General features: G+C 48.8%; 1 protein-coding gene across 8 annotated transcripts in view; it reads left to right on the top strand.

Moving 5' to 3' along the window:
* The window catches only part of HDAC7 (histone deacetylase 7), a 181,232-nt gene that overhangs the window by 143,925 nt on the left and 24,740 nt on the right, over window positions 1-12,567 (top strand). For all 8 annotated transcript variants that reach the window (XR_013981400.1, XM_080989854.1, XM_080989855.1 and 5 more), the window contains 8 exons: window positions 1,208-1,330; window positions 2,057-2,240; window positions 3,831-4,042; window positions 5,191-5,388; window positions 7,113-7,338; window positions 7,958-8,091; window positions 10,857-10,977; window positions 11,147-11,196. Coding sequence is in view for 7 of the 8 variants with exons in the window: in XM_080989854.1 (XP_080845980.1) it covers window positions 1,208-1,330; window positions 2,057-2,240; window positions 3,831-4,042; window positions 5,191-5,388; window positions 7,113-7,338; window positions 7,958-8,091; window positions 10,857-10,977; window positions 11,147-11,196 (1,248 nt within the window). In the remaining variant the exon portion in view is untranslated. The remainder of the gene's footprint in view (window positions 1-1,207; window positions 1,331-2,056; window positions 2,241-3,830; window positions 4,043-5,190; window positions 5,389-7,112; window positions 7,339-7,957; window positions 8,092-10,856; window positions 10,978-11,146; window positions 11,197-12,567) is intronic.

Here is a 12,567-nt window from a genome sequence, read left to right on the forward strand (position 1 = left end):
CCAACGCTTGCTTCCACCTACCAGGATCACACAAAGAGGCAGTTGTGTCTTGTAACACACAAACACCTTTCCACCTGCCTTTTGATCATTTTAATTCTAGTAAGAATGGCTCCGTTTCACTCCCTCGTGAGCCCCTTCTCCTCACACAAAAGCTTCCAATCTTCTCTAAGTTTTACAACATTCACCCTATAATTGAGGGTTATTTGCACTACGATTTGGCAAATTTTAAGTCCATTGCAAAAAATGTCCTTTTCACCACTGTGCCTCTTCCAGCAGGCCCATTTGCTAAGCTGTTTTTTCTGTCTGGTTTTATCTACCGCTTTTTTCTTTCTTTTTTAAAGAAATCTTTCTCCTCCTCCTCCTCCTCCTCCTCCTCCTCCTCCTCCTCCTCCTCCTCCTCCTCCTCTTCTTATTTTGAAGAAGGGCCATAACTCAGTTGCTGAGCATATATTTAAAAGCAGAAGGTCTCCCATTCAGTCCCCTGCATCTTCAGGCAGGGTGGGGCAAAGAGTCCCTGCCTGAAACCCAGCAAAGCCCCTGCCTTTCAGCTGTAGAATTCTAGACAATACTGAGTTATGTAGACCAACCTGTGGTGCCACTCCATTTAAGGCAGTTTCCTATGTTAATAAGTTATTGCCAATGGTATTTTTGTGATTGTAGAGGCCCTTTCTTAGAAAATTGGGGCAGAAGACGTAAATATGTCAACTTTCTTCTGCTTTTGCGACACCAAAGTGGTTGAAAAGTGGAGAGTTGGAAAGTGAGTAAATGTGTTGCTGCACATACAGTTGGATTCACATTCCCATACGCAAACATGTCATTGTGCAGATCCCTTCTCTTTTGCTGGTTTTCCTTTGTAATATGTGGTGGAATCAGGGTGAACGGGCATCAATGGGTGGACTCGAGATTCAAACAAGATCAAAGCCAGAATCTGCCAGCAGCGTCTGCTGAGGATGTCCTGCAGACGGAGGATTCTGGGAAGTGTTCTCACAGGCACACATGATTTATGCAGATGGGAAGGACCAGCCGGTCTGTCAGAGGGTCTACATAACCTGAGCAGATCTCCCAGAATCCTCTCCACCATGCAGTGGTTCTATGGCAGAAAAGCAACAATGGAGTTGCTTGGCGACAGCTCATGCGTCCCCTTGAGCCCAGAAGCTTGAAAGTCGCTGAAGTTGATTGATTCTCCCACCCGCTGTCTTTAATGCAGACACCCCTTGCTCAGCGCCTGAGAATGCAGGAGAGCTCGTTGGCTCAGTTTGCTCTTCAGACCACTGGCTCCCTCCCAGCACTCACCCTTGGACTTCCGACCACTTCTGCAGCGTCTGCCAGGGTATGTCTAGAGGGGCTTTGCCGAGGGGACAAGCATGATAGAAGCTTCTGGAGTCATCTGGGTTGGTTGCAGTGGGAAACAGGAAGCTGAGCTAGATGGTCTGTAGCTCAGCGGTAGAGCATCTGCTTTGCATGCAGAAGGTTCAGTCCCTGGCATCTCCAGGCTGGGGGAGGGGAATCCTGCCTGAATCCCTGGTGAGCTGCTGCTGGTCAGAGCAGACAAGGCTGAGCTAGATGGACCAATGGTTAAATCCGCTTCCTGTGTTCCTCTCTAGGCCTTGGCCTGATCCAGCAGGGCTCTTCTCCTGTGTACCTGGGACTGTTTCTAGAGTACCAGGCATTGTCAAGGGGCAAGTGATCTGGGGGTGGTATTCTGCTGTGGTTTACTCAGAGTAGACCCACTGAAACCAGTGGGCATGAGTAAGTTAGGCCCATTGATTTCAGCTGAGGGCTGGTCTGGATGCCCCTCGGGCTCTCTTCCAACTCTACAGTTCTCTGAGTAGCAAACTCAGATTCTCTCCTGAAGAAAAGCTTCAGTGACAGTATTTTTATGGAGCAGAATCTCCTTGCTTCCCTCTGCAATCTCCTTTCTGCCCACCCCCTGATCTGAACTAATCCCTCGTACCTCACCTGTTTTGCACCCACCTCATTGCTTTGAGAACTTTGTGACCAGGTTCAGGGCTCAGGAAGGTCTCTTGATCCACCGTCTCCAATTCTCTCTCTGTAGGGCGATGGAGATCACCGGACACACCCAGGTCTTGCTCACAAGGTGCCTGTCCTGACTAGCACTCATGCGCCCGTTTTCCTGCCAACCAGCTTGGAGCAACATGAGCCTGGGAACCCACTGTCCACTCGGCTGCAGCCTGTTATAATCTTGGAGCCCTCTCTCCCCCATTCTCCTCTTGTGACAGGTGCGTACCAGCCCCTCACATTGGGGCAATAGGGGAGGGAAGGGTCTTACTTAATAAGATACTGGTGCGTGTTTGCATAGACAAAAGAGAACTGTGTTCAGTATTCCTCAAAGGGTAATTGAAGATGAGCAAGATGCGAGGGAGAAAAAAATAGCACAGCATGATGGGTTTTGTAGTGTTTATAGCAGGTTCTGTAGCAGCAGAGGGATTCTTGGGAGAAGAATGCTCTAGGCTGATAACGTTCATACTGAACAAGCAGGTTATATATATGTTTTTGCACTTGTCAGTTCCTCATTTTGCTGCTTTGATGATCATCACAAATACCACAATAACCATCATGCTATGTCCTTCATTGTCCCCCTTACATCTTGGCCTTCGGACAAGATTGTGCCACAAAACCCTATGTAATTAAATGCCATGCAGAGAGGCAGCTCATACTGCATTATTGCAAGAACATTTGTTTTGATTGCCCCACACGACACCTTAGGGGAAGGAGGAAGGAGGAAGAAGAGGAACTGTGGTCCCCGCTTAAGTGTTCTCTCTGTTAGTTTCTGTTTGCCACTGAGCAGTGCTTTGGAGTCACAAGACTCTGTTTACATTCCACACATTCCATACTGTTGAAAGTCTCACAGGAGACGGGAGACGGATGTGACGTTACTGGTTTCCTGTTCCTTTGTTTCAGTTGCTCTCTGCTCTCACAGAGAGAGGATGTATTTTTCTTTGCTGTCTGTGTAGTTAGAAATAAAACTCCTAGCATGTAGCTCATACTATCTCATCCTTCCGCATGCTGCTGGAAACTCTGCTGAATGGGGGTTGTGCCTGGAGCTTTATCAGAAGCTCAGGTCGTCAATCACGTCGAGGGCGATTCCGAAGGACTCGGCCAGAGGAGGATGAGCTTTTATCAGCTCGGTCAAACAGAGATCCCGACACTCTCATGCAGCTCCTTCCCTCTGCCCCATACATAGAATGAGGGGAAGAGGAGAACAGCATGGACGGGTTTTCCAGACTAACCTTGCAGCGTCTGAATTCTGCCGCCCCAGCTAGCCACCTGTGCTGTGACAGCTGTGAATGTGCCTCACTTATCGCTGCTCCTCTAGATTTTTTAAGCAGCAGATAGAAGCAGATTTCTGGCATTAAAAAAAAATAAATCTAAGGATTTTGCTCCTTCACAATTTGGAGTAGGTTATCAGAACAGAATTCAGGAATTTGTTCTTGTTTTTTCTTCCATTCTTTTATTATTATTATTGCAGCCTGTGATGAGTGAGGCAGACAAAAGCCCCTTCCAGGCCACTTTGACATTTCTAAGGATTCAGCAGAAACTGTTTGCCTGTTTTCTTGCTGCTGTGTTGTTGTTGTTATTTTAATCTTGTGGGATGGAAACGTGAAAATGGAGGAACTATCACAAAGTGATGCTTAACTCGCTTTGCTGCATTTCCTTCCCGCTTGTGCTGTGAACGCAGAGCCTGCTTTAGCTGGAAATGTACACTGGGTTTTTAACATTTCACTCTCCCACTTTCCCACCTATGGGAACAATACTGACAAGCAATGTATTCCAGATTATATTCTTAGCTTCTCTTCTTTCCTTTGCAGTTCCAGGACTGGGAACGGTCCCTTTTCACTTCAGCCGCTCCCAGCTGCTTCCCCCAGAGCGACTGTCGATGCCTACGCCCCACAAGCCCTTGGGAAGGACACGCTCGGAGCCTCTGCCGTCCAGCCCCAGAGCTGTCCAGCAACAGCTGGCCTACCAGCAGCACCATGCGCTCTTCCTGGAGAGGCTGAAGCAGCAGACCCAGCTGGGCAAGGCAGGCTCTTCTCTGGTCTCCTCCAGATGGGGAAGGGCCGGGTTCAGTCGTGAAGAAGGGCTGGGAATGTGCCCTGCCAGAAACCTGGGAGAATCGCTGCCAGTCATACATATACACATGCACGCATTTGTATGCTGCCTTTCCACAGTTACAACCATGCTCAAGGTGCTAGCATGATTACAAATGTAACAAAAGTAGCCCTAACTAATAAAAGACATCAAAAAGTACACAGTTTCCACATAAATCATAACATCTAAAATAAAGTTACAAACAAAATTATTGTCAATAACCCTCTAAACAATCCTCCAGCCCAAGAGTCATCCAGCAGCCACAGCTTCTGCAGCCGGAGTCAGTCTGGGTCCTACCCTCCAAGGCCAGGTGGAAAAAGGCCTGCAAGGCAGGCAGCAGATCTTCCAGGACTCACAGCCATGAGCAGTGTGGACAATGCTGAGCTAGGTGGAGTGCTGGTCCCACTTCATATAAAGCAGCTCTCTGTTGAGGGGGCCACTGACATAAACAACCTCTAGGCAGCATTCCTTGTGTGTTGGTGTGGTAATGCAATGCAGGGGGCATGCTGTAACCCCAGCATCCAAGGTTCTGTTTTTGTCTTGGCTGTGAGTCCTGGAAGACCTGCTCTCTGCCTTGTAGGCTTTTCCCCACCTGACCTGGGAGGAAGCGGTCCTGACTGACTCCAGCTACAAAAGCTGAGGCTGCAGAACAAACTCTTGGGCTGGGGGGTTGCTTAGGGGGTTTATTGTGGGGAGGGGTGGTTGCTGTTGATTTTTGTATCTTTACTTTGGATTTTATGATTTATGTGGAAATTGTTCTGTTTGGTTGTGTGCTTGTTGGCGTTTTGTTTATGAGCACTTTTGCTATGTAATTTTTAATATATTGTAAGCCACCTTGAGCATCATTTTAACTTTGGAAAGGCAGCATACAAATAAAATGATTAATTCCCTCGTCTAACAAGCTCCTGAGGAAAGGTGCCTGGCCATTCATCGGTATGCAATGCATTTCAGATACAGGATGCAGAATAGGAAAACACAGCCAAACTGCCTACGTTTGCAGAACCAGTGAAGTTTGTGGGGTTGGTTGTTTTGAGCCTGCGTAGCCCAGATTTACTCGGTCTTCTCTCCCTCCCACCCCAGCGCATGGCCAAGTCCAGCGAGAAACCTCGGCTGCAGCAGATCCCCTCTTCAGAAGACATGGAGGCAGAGGCAGGAGAAGATCCAAGCGACCCACCCCAGGGCCAGGCAGAGCCTTTGCCAGCAGGGGGAAGCAGCAGCAAAGAGACAGAAAGTCGCTCCCGGTTGGGTCAGCCTCAGGAGGAGCATGTCCTTCAGCAGGTACTGGAAGAGAGCAAAAGGGACACACGGATGGGGGGACACACACAATGCTTTCTGCATTTCAGAATGCTATGTCAGCAATCCTCAGGTTTGGGAAGATCCCTTGCTCATTGGCTGAGCATCAGGTTTGCATGCAGAAGGTCCCCCCACCTGCTCAATCCCCAACATCTCAGCTATAAAGGCTGGGAGAGAACCCTGTCTGAAAGAGATGATGTTGAGCCGCTGCCAACCCGTGTAGACCGTACTGAGCTGGATGGACCAATGGTCCCACTCCGCATAAGTCAGCTCCCTGGGTTATTGTTCCCAGCACCCTACAGTTTAGTTGAGATTGCTGCATTGCAGGGAGTTGGACTAGATGACCCTCAGGGTCCCTTCCAGCTCTACAATTCTGTGACTCTGGTCCTTTTTAAATGTTCCTGATTTCGCTGTGTAAGTCCATACATACAGGAAACGGCAGTGATCTTTGGCTAATAGTAAAATATTTAGTGGCCTCTCTTTAAGCTTCCTGACTCCAAGGGGTCAGGAATTACCCCTTTTTCCCTGAGGTAATTTTCTGCTTAACACCTTTTTCCTTCCAAATGTTTTCTCAACGCGCTTAAAGCCCTTCCTGTCTCAAAAACCCAGATTCTTTGGCCCAGTTTGCCAAATGGGATACACCAACATTAGAATGCAACTGCAAAATAAAAACTCCTAATTAGAATTGTGAACACACACACTATCTATGCATATGTATATTGGAAAACACTCTCCAGGGAGGCTTGCCTGGTGCTGTCGTTACAGTGGTACCTCTGGTTGCAAATAGGATCCATTCCAGAGGCCCATTTGCAACATGAGCAGAATGCAACCCGCGCCTGAGCATGTGCGCGGACCGCAATTCGCCACTTCTGCGCATGCATGCGATGTCATTTTGTGCGTCTGCGCATGCGCGAGCAGCAAAACCCGGAAGTAACCTTTTCTGGTACTTCCGGGTTGCCATGGGACACAACCTGAAAACGCTCAACCTGAAGCAAACATAACATGAGGTATGACTGTATATATCTTTTGGCTCCAGGCAAAAGCTTTCCTCTAAAACCAGGCCCTTGGCCTTAAACTATCTGTGGACTTTTAGAAGTGGGTGGGGTGTTTTTACTGTATTTCTTTTTCCTCTAGGTTTTAATGTATCTATGTAGGGTTTTTCATTTGTGTGCTTGGTTAGCTCATTGTAAATTGCTTTGGGTTTCCTTGGGCAAGTTAAAGTGACTAACAAATAAATTATATATAATTTTCCAAGGAAAAAATTGCCACTTGAAAAAAGAAAACATTGCCATACCCTGAACAAGGGCAAGTGCAACAAGTCTTTGGAGACATCCACAGATCCACATTCCCAAGAGGAAGAAATAGAAACAAATTCTTAAAAGCACACCATGGTTCTCTAAAAATAAGAGAGAAAACACTTCTACAACACTCACAAACCAGCAAAATAGGGTGACGTTGTTTCTGTGCTCCATCAGTATAACTAGACCCCAGCACCCCAGAAACACTTTCCTTGGCCAGCCTCTGCTTTTGGTGAACCAAAGGGACTCTGCCTATGCAGGGCAGAGGCACTAGAGGGCAGCAGCTACCCAGGTGCGAACTCCGCGTCTCTCTGAAGGCAGGTATCCCCACAGCTGCGCTTCAAGAGGAGTAGCAGGGGACATGAGGGGGTTCCCTGTTTGACATGGTGCCTCTCTTAATTCGGTCAACAGGCCCAGTACGTCTGGGAGCAGCAACAGCGCATGCAGCAGCAGCAGCTGCTGCGGAGGCATCCTGACTCCCTGCTTGTCTCGGCAAGCCGCGGCTCCCACCGGCCGCTCTCCAGAGCTCATTCATCACCTGCCCCTGCCACTGCGTCCCACCTGAGCCAGGACACATCTTCCAAGGCAATCCCCTTGCCGGTGCAAGAGCAGTCGAACAAGCCACGCTTCACCACAGGTAACGCAACAGCTTTCACACACAAGCCAAGGACTCCCTACAAGAGGAGTGGGAACGTGTGGCCCTCCAGATGCTTTTGGACTCCAGCTCCCATCAGCCCCAGCCAACATGGCCCAATGGTCAGGGGAGAGGGTACTTGTAACCACTGCTTTGGTGTTGTTGTTTTCCGCATTAGCAGCACTGAAGTGACTTCTCTGGGGCTGTGTATATGGCGGTCCTGTTCTGCCCAGGCGACAGGACCACAGGGGAAGTCCCCACCTCACTGAGGGTTTGAGACCCATTGGCTCCCCTCACCTGGTTTACCTGGCCAGTTGAAGCCATTCCCGGGATTGTGACCACTGTCACATGCTGACAACTTCTAGGAGCCACAGGTGGGAGCTGAGTGCAGGATGGGAAGCAAAGGTGGACAGAAGAACCAGGACATGTTCCCCACCAGAGAGTTTATTTACATTAGTAACTATTGCAGTTCCTAATTCCACACCTGCGGTCCATACTGCATTCTGGAAGAGCTGTGCCACATGGTTCCTGTATGCTCAAGTTGGTTTTCCAGCGCTCACCAAGCCCAGAGAGTGTTGCAGCTTTGTGAGTGACCTGCGTGCTGCTTTTCTTTTCGTTGCAGGCATCGTGTATGACTCAGTCATGTTGAAGCACCAGTGCTCGTGTGGTGACAACAGCAACCACCCTGAACATGCTGGCCGCATCCAGAGCATCTGGTCTCGCCTGCAAGAACGTGGCCTACGCAGTCAGTGTGAGGTAGGAGGCAGTGCAGGTCCAGGGTAATGAACGGAGGGTTTGAGACTGTTTTGCTGTAGCTTTTGGAAGTCTGAGATGGGAAGTTTGCACGAAATTTGCATACATGCATACCCTCCAAATTCTGTGTTCTGAACACTTTCTTCAAACAAAGCATCCAGGGATATATTTGCTTGGCTTTTCATAATATATTCTGCTTCCTTTTCATTTTTAGCTCATTGGGATACCTTTATCTGTGCAAGGAAGGAGGTGGCAGAGAGGAGTAGAAGAAAGGGAATTTTCTGCAACCACAAGTGCTAGAGTTGAAACATATAATTTGTCGCAGTGCCTATTAACTCCTCTTATGACCAGTATTTTTACTTTTGGTACATCTGGGAGCAGGGCATTTCTCTTATCTTTGGATGAAGGAGTGGCCCTTGTGTTCCAAGTGGTTGGAAAATTTAGAGTAACTGTTCTTGAAACTATAGCCAGGAAACACCACTGGTTGCCTGTTGCACTTTCAGGTGCTCATAGAAGACCACGGTGAAAGTAATAAGATGATGAAGAGCGAGGAGTGTGTGTGTGTGTGTGTGTGTGTGTGTGTGTGTGTGTGTTTTCAAGTTTCTATTGTATGCTGAAGAAGTAACCCCCTTTCCAGTTTAAATTGAAAGAGAGAAGAGACTTCCACCTTCAGCCATGCATGTGGCTGCAGTAGAAACTTCAAAGACTCGCTGGACGTGTGCTCAGCTCTCCCCACTAATCTCATGTGGCTTTATTAGCTCATGGTCCCAACAAAGAAATGCATCTGTTGAGTTTAATTTGGCAGCTGCTTAATCATGCTTTCGTATGGTGGCTGAGAAGTCTGGAAATAGGACAGAGCACAGAGAACCAGCAAACCCAAATTGTGATTGTCATCTCAACAAGGTGCATTTCTAAAGTATAAACATATATGCATTTTATAGCAATTCAGCAAGGGTTGCCAACTTTTTACCAGCCTTTGTAGCTCTGCATTTAACAGCCACTTAATCTGCATACCTTTACAGGTGATATCTCCACACTGTGAAAAGCTTCTTCACCTTCTGTTTTCTGCATATCTAGCCACAGTGAAAGACACAGGAGAAGGCTCAGCCACTTCTTTTCCTGATCATTTGTCTATCCTCCAGTTTTTAACCCAAAATAACCTCAGGAATTGTAGTTTGGTGAGAGTGATGAGAATTCTCCAGTAGAGATCTGTAGCCTCCCACACAGAACTACATTTCCCAAGGCGGTGCAGTGCTTAGAGTGTCGGACTAGGACCTGGCAGACCAGGGTTCCAATCTCCACTCAGCCATGCAGCTCCCTGGGTGACCTTGGGCCAATCACTGTCTCTTAGCCTAACCTACCCCAAAGGGTTGTTGTGAGGATAAAATGGAGAGGGGATGGAACTGCATATGTCACCACCTTGAACTCCTTGGAGATAAGGTGGGGGCCAACTACTAAATAAAATCTATAGGAGCCTGGCATGATTAGTGTTTTTTAAAGTGAGCTTTTATTAGTTTAAACTTTTATAAAGGTAAAGGGACCCCTGACCATTAGGTCCAGTCGCGGACAACTCTGGGGTTGCGGCGCTCATCTTGCTTTATTGGCCAAGGGAGCCCTTTTATAGAATGGGCCAAAAAACAAGCTGCAAAATAAAAAAGTGTGTATTTTCCTGAATCTACCCTCTTCCTCCCCAATTCCCCAACAAGCCTGCGTTTGAGTGTGTGTGTTTGAGTGTGTGGGGGGGGGGGAGAGAGAACACTATAAGAGGAGAGGAAAGTAGGAAAGTTTTTGAGGCCCTCAACCCAAGATGAAAGGCAGAAAAACCTGCTCTTCACAGAGAAACCATCATAGGACAACAGGGACCCTGGATCCCCAGTGCTGTCCTTGTTCCCTTCCCCACCCATGCTAGCTGACAGCACTTATTCTAACCAGTGACTAAGATGCCCTTCAGAAAAGAAAACAGTAAAACAATGCATATTTCCACAGTTAAAATGTTTGTTCCCCAACGTGCACGTAAAATAATTATGAGTGTCGCAGGATGGCCCTGTTAATTCAAAAGTTGTTGACTCACTGAGCAGCAAAGCATTCTCAGGCTCTGTAATTCCTATCCTGCAAGTGAACACTGCCACATTTTCTGAAGACGCCCGCTCTGCAGATGCTGGGCAGATGTGTGTTTCACCAAAGCATTCACACATTTTTGGGAAATTTATGAGCAGCCATTTTTCTTTGGAACAATTGGATTCCCTGTGTAGATCCTTTTCTTTGCTCCCCTCTTTACCTAGCAACTGCAAGGCAGGCTTTAGAATGGTCCAGGAAACCTCAGGTCTGGGTGCCAAACATACCTCCCACTTAAGAATCAAACATGACTGGCTCAGTCACTCTGAGGTTGCTAGGCAATGGCAGTTTACTTTTTCCATGCCATTGAACCAGGGAAAAAACATCTAGCCAAGGTTGAAACATGGTGGCATCTTGGCAGGTGAAGTGTCAGCAGAAGAGGAGGACTTAAGAACTCATTGAGTGTGGGGAGGCAGCTGGGAAGAGCCTGAGATGAAGAACAAGGCCAGCCAAGCCTTTTTTTGGCACGCTGCTCATTTGAACAGCACTTGCATGTGGCAAAATTCCCCTCCATAGATTGCGCCCCTTGTGTCAGAACCACCTAGACTTCTGCTCTGATTAGCACTCCAGATCTTCTTCCTTGCGGGACCTCTTTGCCTGCCGCTGGCCCTTGTGCTCTCTTGACTTAATACAGCCACTTGTTTCTCTGCCAGTGTCTGCGGGGGCGCAAGGCCACTCTGGAGGAGCTGCAGTCCGTCCACACGGAGCGCCACGTGCTGCTGTATGGCACCAACCCCCTCAGCCGCCTGAAGCTGGACAACGGAAAGCTAGCAGGTAGGAGCCAAGGCATGCCACCCCTTGCCTCCAACCCAAGGCTGAGAGGAAACAAAGAGGCCTGTAGTCAGAAGTTGTGCTCTAAAGGGATGTTTTACAATGCAGTTATGCACATAAGATGCTCCTCTGCACCCTCAGTCCCTTTCTTCTTCTCTCTTTTCTCTCACAGGAATCCTTTCCCAGCGGATGTTTGTCATGCTCCCCTGTGGTGGGGTTGGGGTAAGCTTCTTCCCTGTCAAACCAGATTCTTCTCATCAAAGATGCCCTCCCAAACCTTGCCTCGCCCAGTGAGGGGCTCTCCCTTCTGAAGTCAGCTTGTGTGCTAGGCTGGCACAAAATGGAGGAGGCATTCAACTGGGATAAACGTGGGTGGGTGGGTGTCAGGGGACAGCTTGAAAGTTTAAGTTGCAGTGAGTTCTGGCCTGCAGCCTAGCTACCCCTCCCTAGGATAGGCAATGATGTAAGCAAGAGTGGCCAGTGGGGGTTGGAAGGGGGGTGACAGTGGGGGGGGGGACCCATGTTGCACCAATGCACTGGCTCCTCATTGTATCCACACGGCACAATTCTCCCGTCTCCCCTCCCCGCCAGCTGTTCCTTGATGCAACATCAGCGCAGGCAAGAGGAGGATATGACTAAGGGGGTGACGCAATCCTTAGGCTCCGTCAAAGGAATAGGGGATATATATTCCTGTCCTGTCCTTTCTCATTCTGGCTGTCCCTGTCTCTGACTACAGAGGATCAAGAGTCCTTCCCCAGCCCTTGTTATGTGGCTGCCCACCACACCCAGCCACCCTTGCTCACCAGCAAGCAAGAAGCTCTTGCTTTGAGGAGGCCTCTCTCTGGCTCAAGGGAACAGGCCAGTGAAGAGAGCCCCCTTCCCTTGGGCTTCTCTTTGTGCCCAGCCACTTACCTCCTTCTTCCTGTGCACCGGCCTCTTTCCAACATCCTGGCTGGGGTGGGAGGGGGGGGGCTTTGGTAAAGTGCCCCATAAACCATCCCACAGAGAGTCAAATGGCCTCCACCCCAACCAGAATCCCCCCTGGTGTGTTCTGGCTCCAGCACTGTGCCTTGGCAGCATCTTGCCACCAGATAAAGCAGGTTCCAGTAAGCCTGTTGGCCATGCTGGACTTTGCTACACACAGACAGGGTTTGCCAGAGCATTGTGAGGTCACAATGACATTGTTGGTGACACCAGATCCCACAAGAGCTGCCTCTGGGCATCTGCAACAGGGCCTGGTGATCACCCCGTAATCCATTTGCAGAGCCTGAAGATATCCAGAACACCAGCCAGAGCTTTTGGTGGGATCTGGGTGGATGTCCTTTAAAATCTGATTCAGGCAAAACATTTCTGAAGCCGGACCAAGAGGTTCAGCCCATCCTAGACAAGGCTCCCTTCTTCCATATGCTCTCCCCATCGCCACCTCACTGCCAGCACCGGTAGGGTGACTGAGTGCAGAAAAGGACAGGCTCCCCAGAACTTGGTGCAGAAGAAGGCATTTCACCAGATATCATTCACCTGACATGCTACTCCTGGTGAAGCTCTGGCTTCTACACAGCAATTGTCCATTTTTTCAGCTGGCCACCCCGCTTC

This window comes from Podarcis pityusensis (assembly GCF_964106645.2).
Source record: "Podarcis pityusensis genome assembly, chromosome: 2".
NCBI classification, from domain to species: domain Eukaryota; kingdom Metazoa; phylum Chordata; class Lepidosauria; order Squamata; family Lacertidae; genus Podarcis; species Podarcis pityusensis.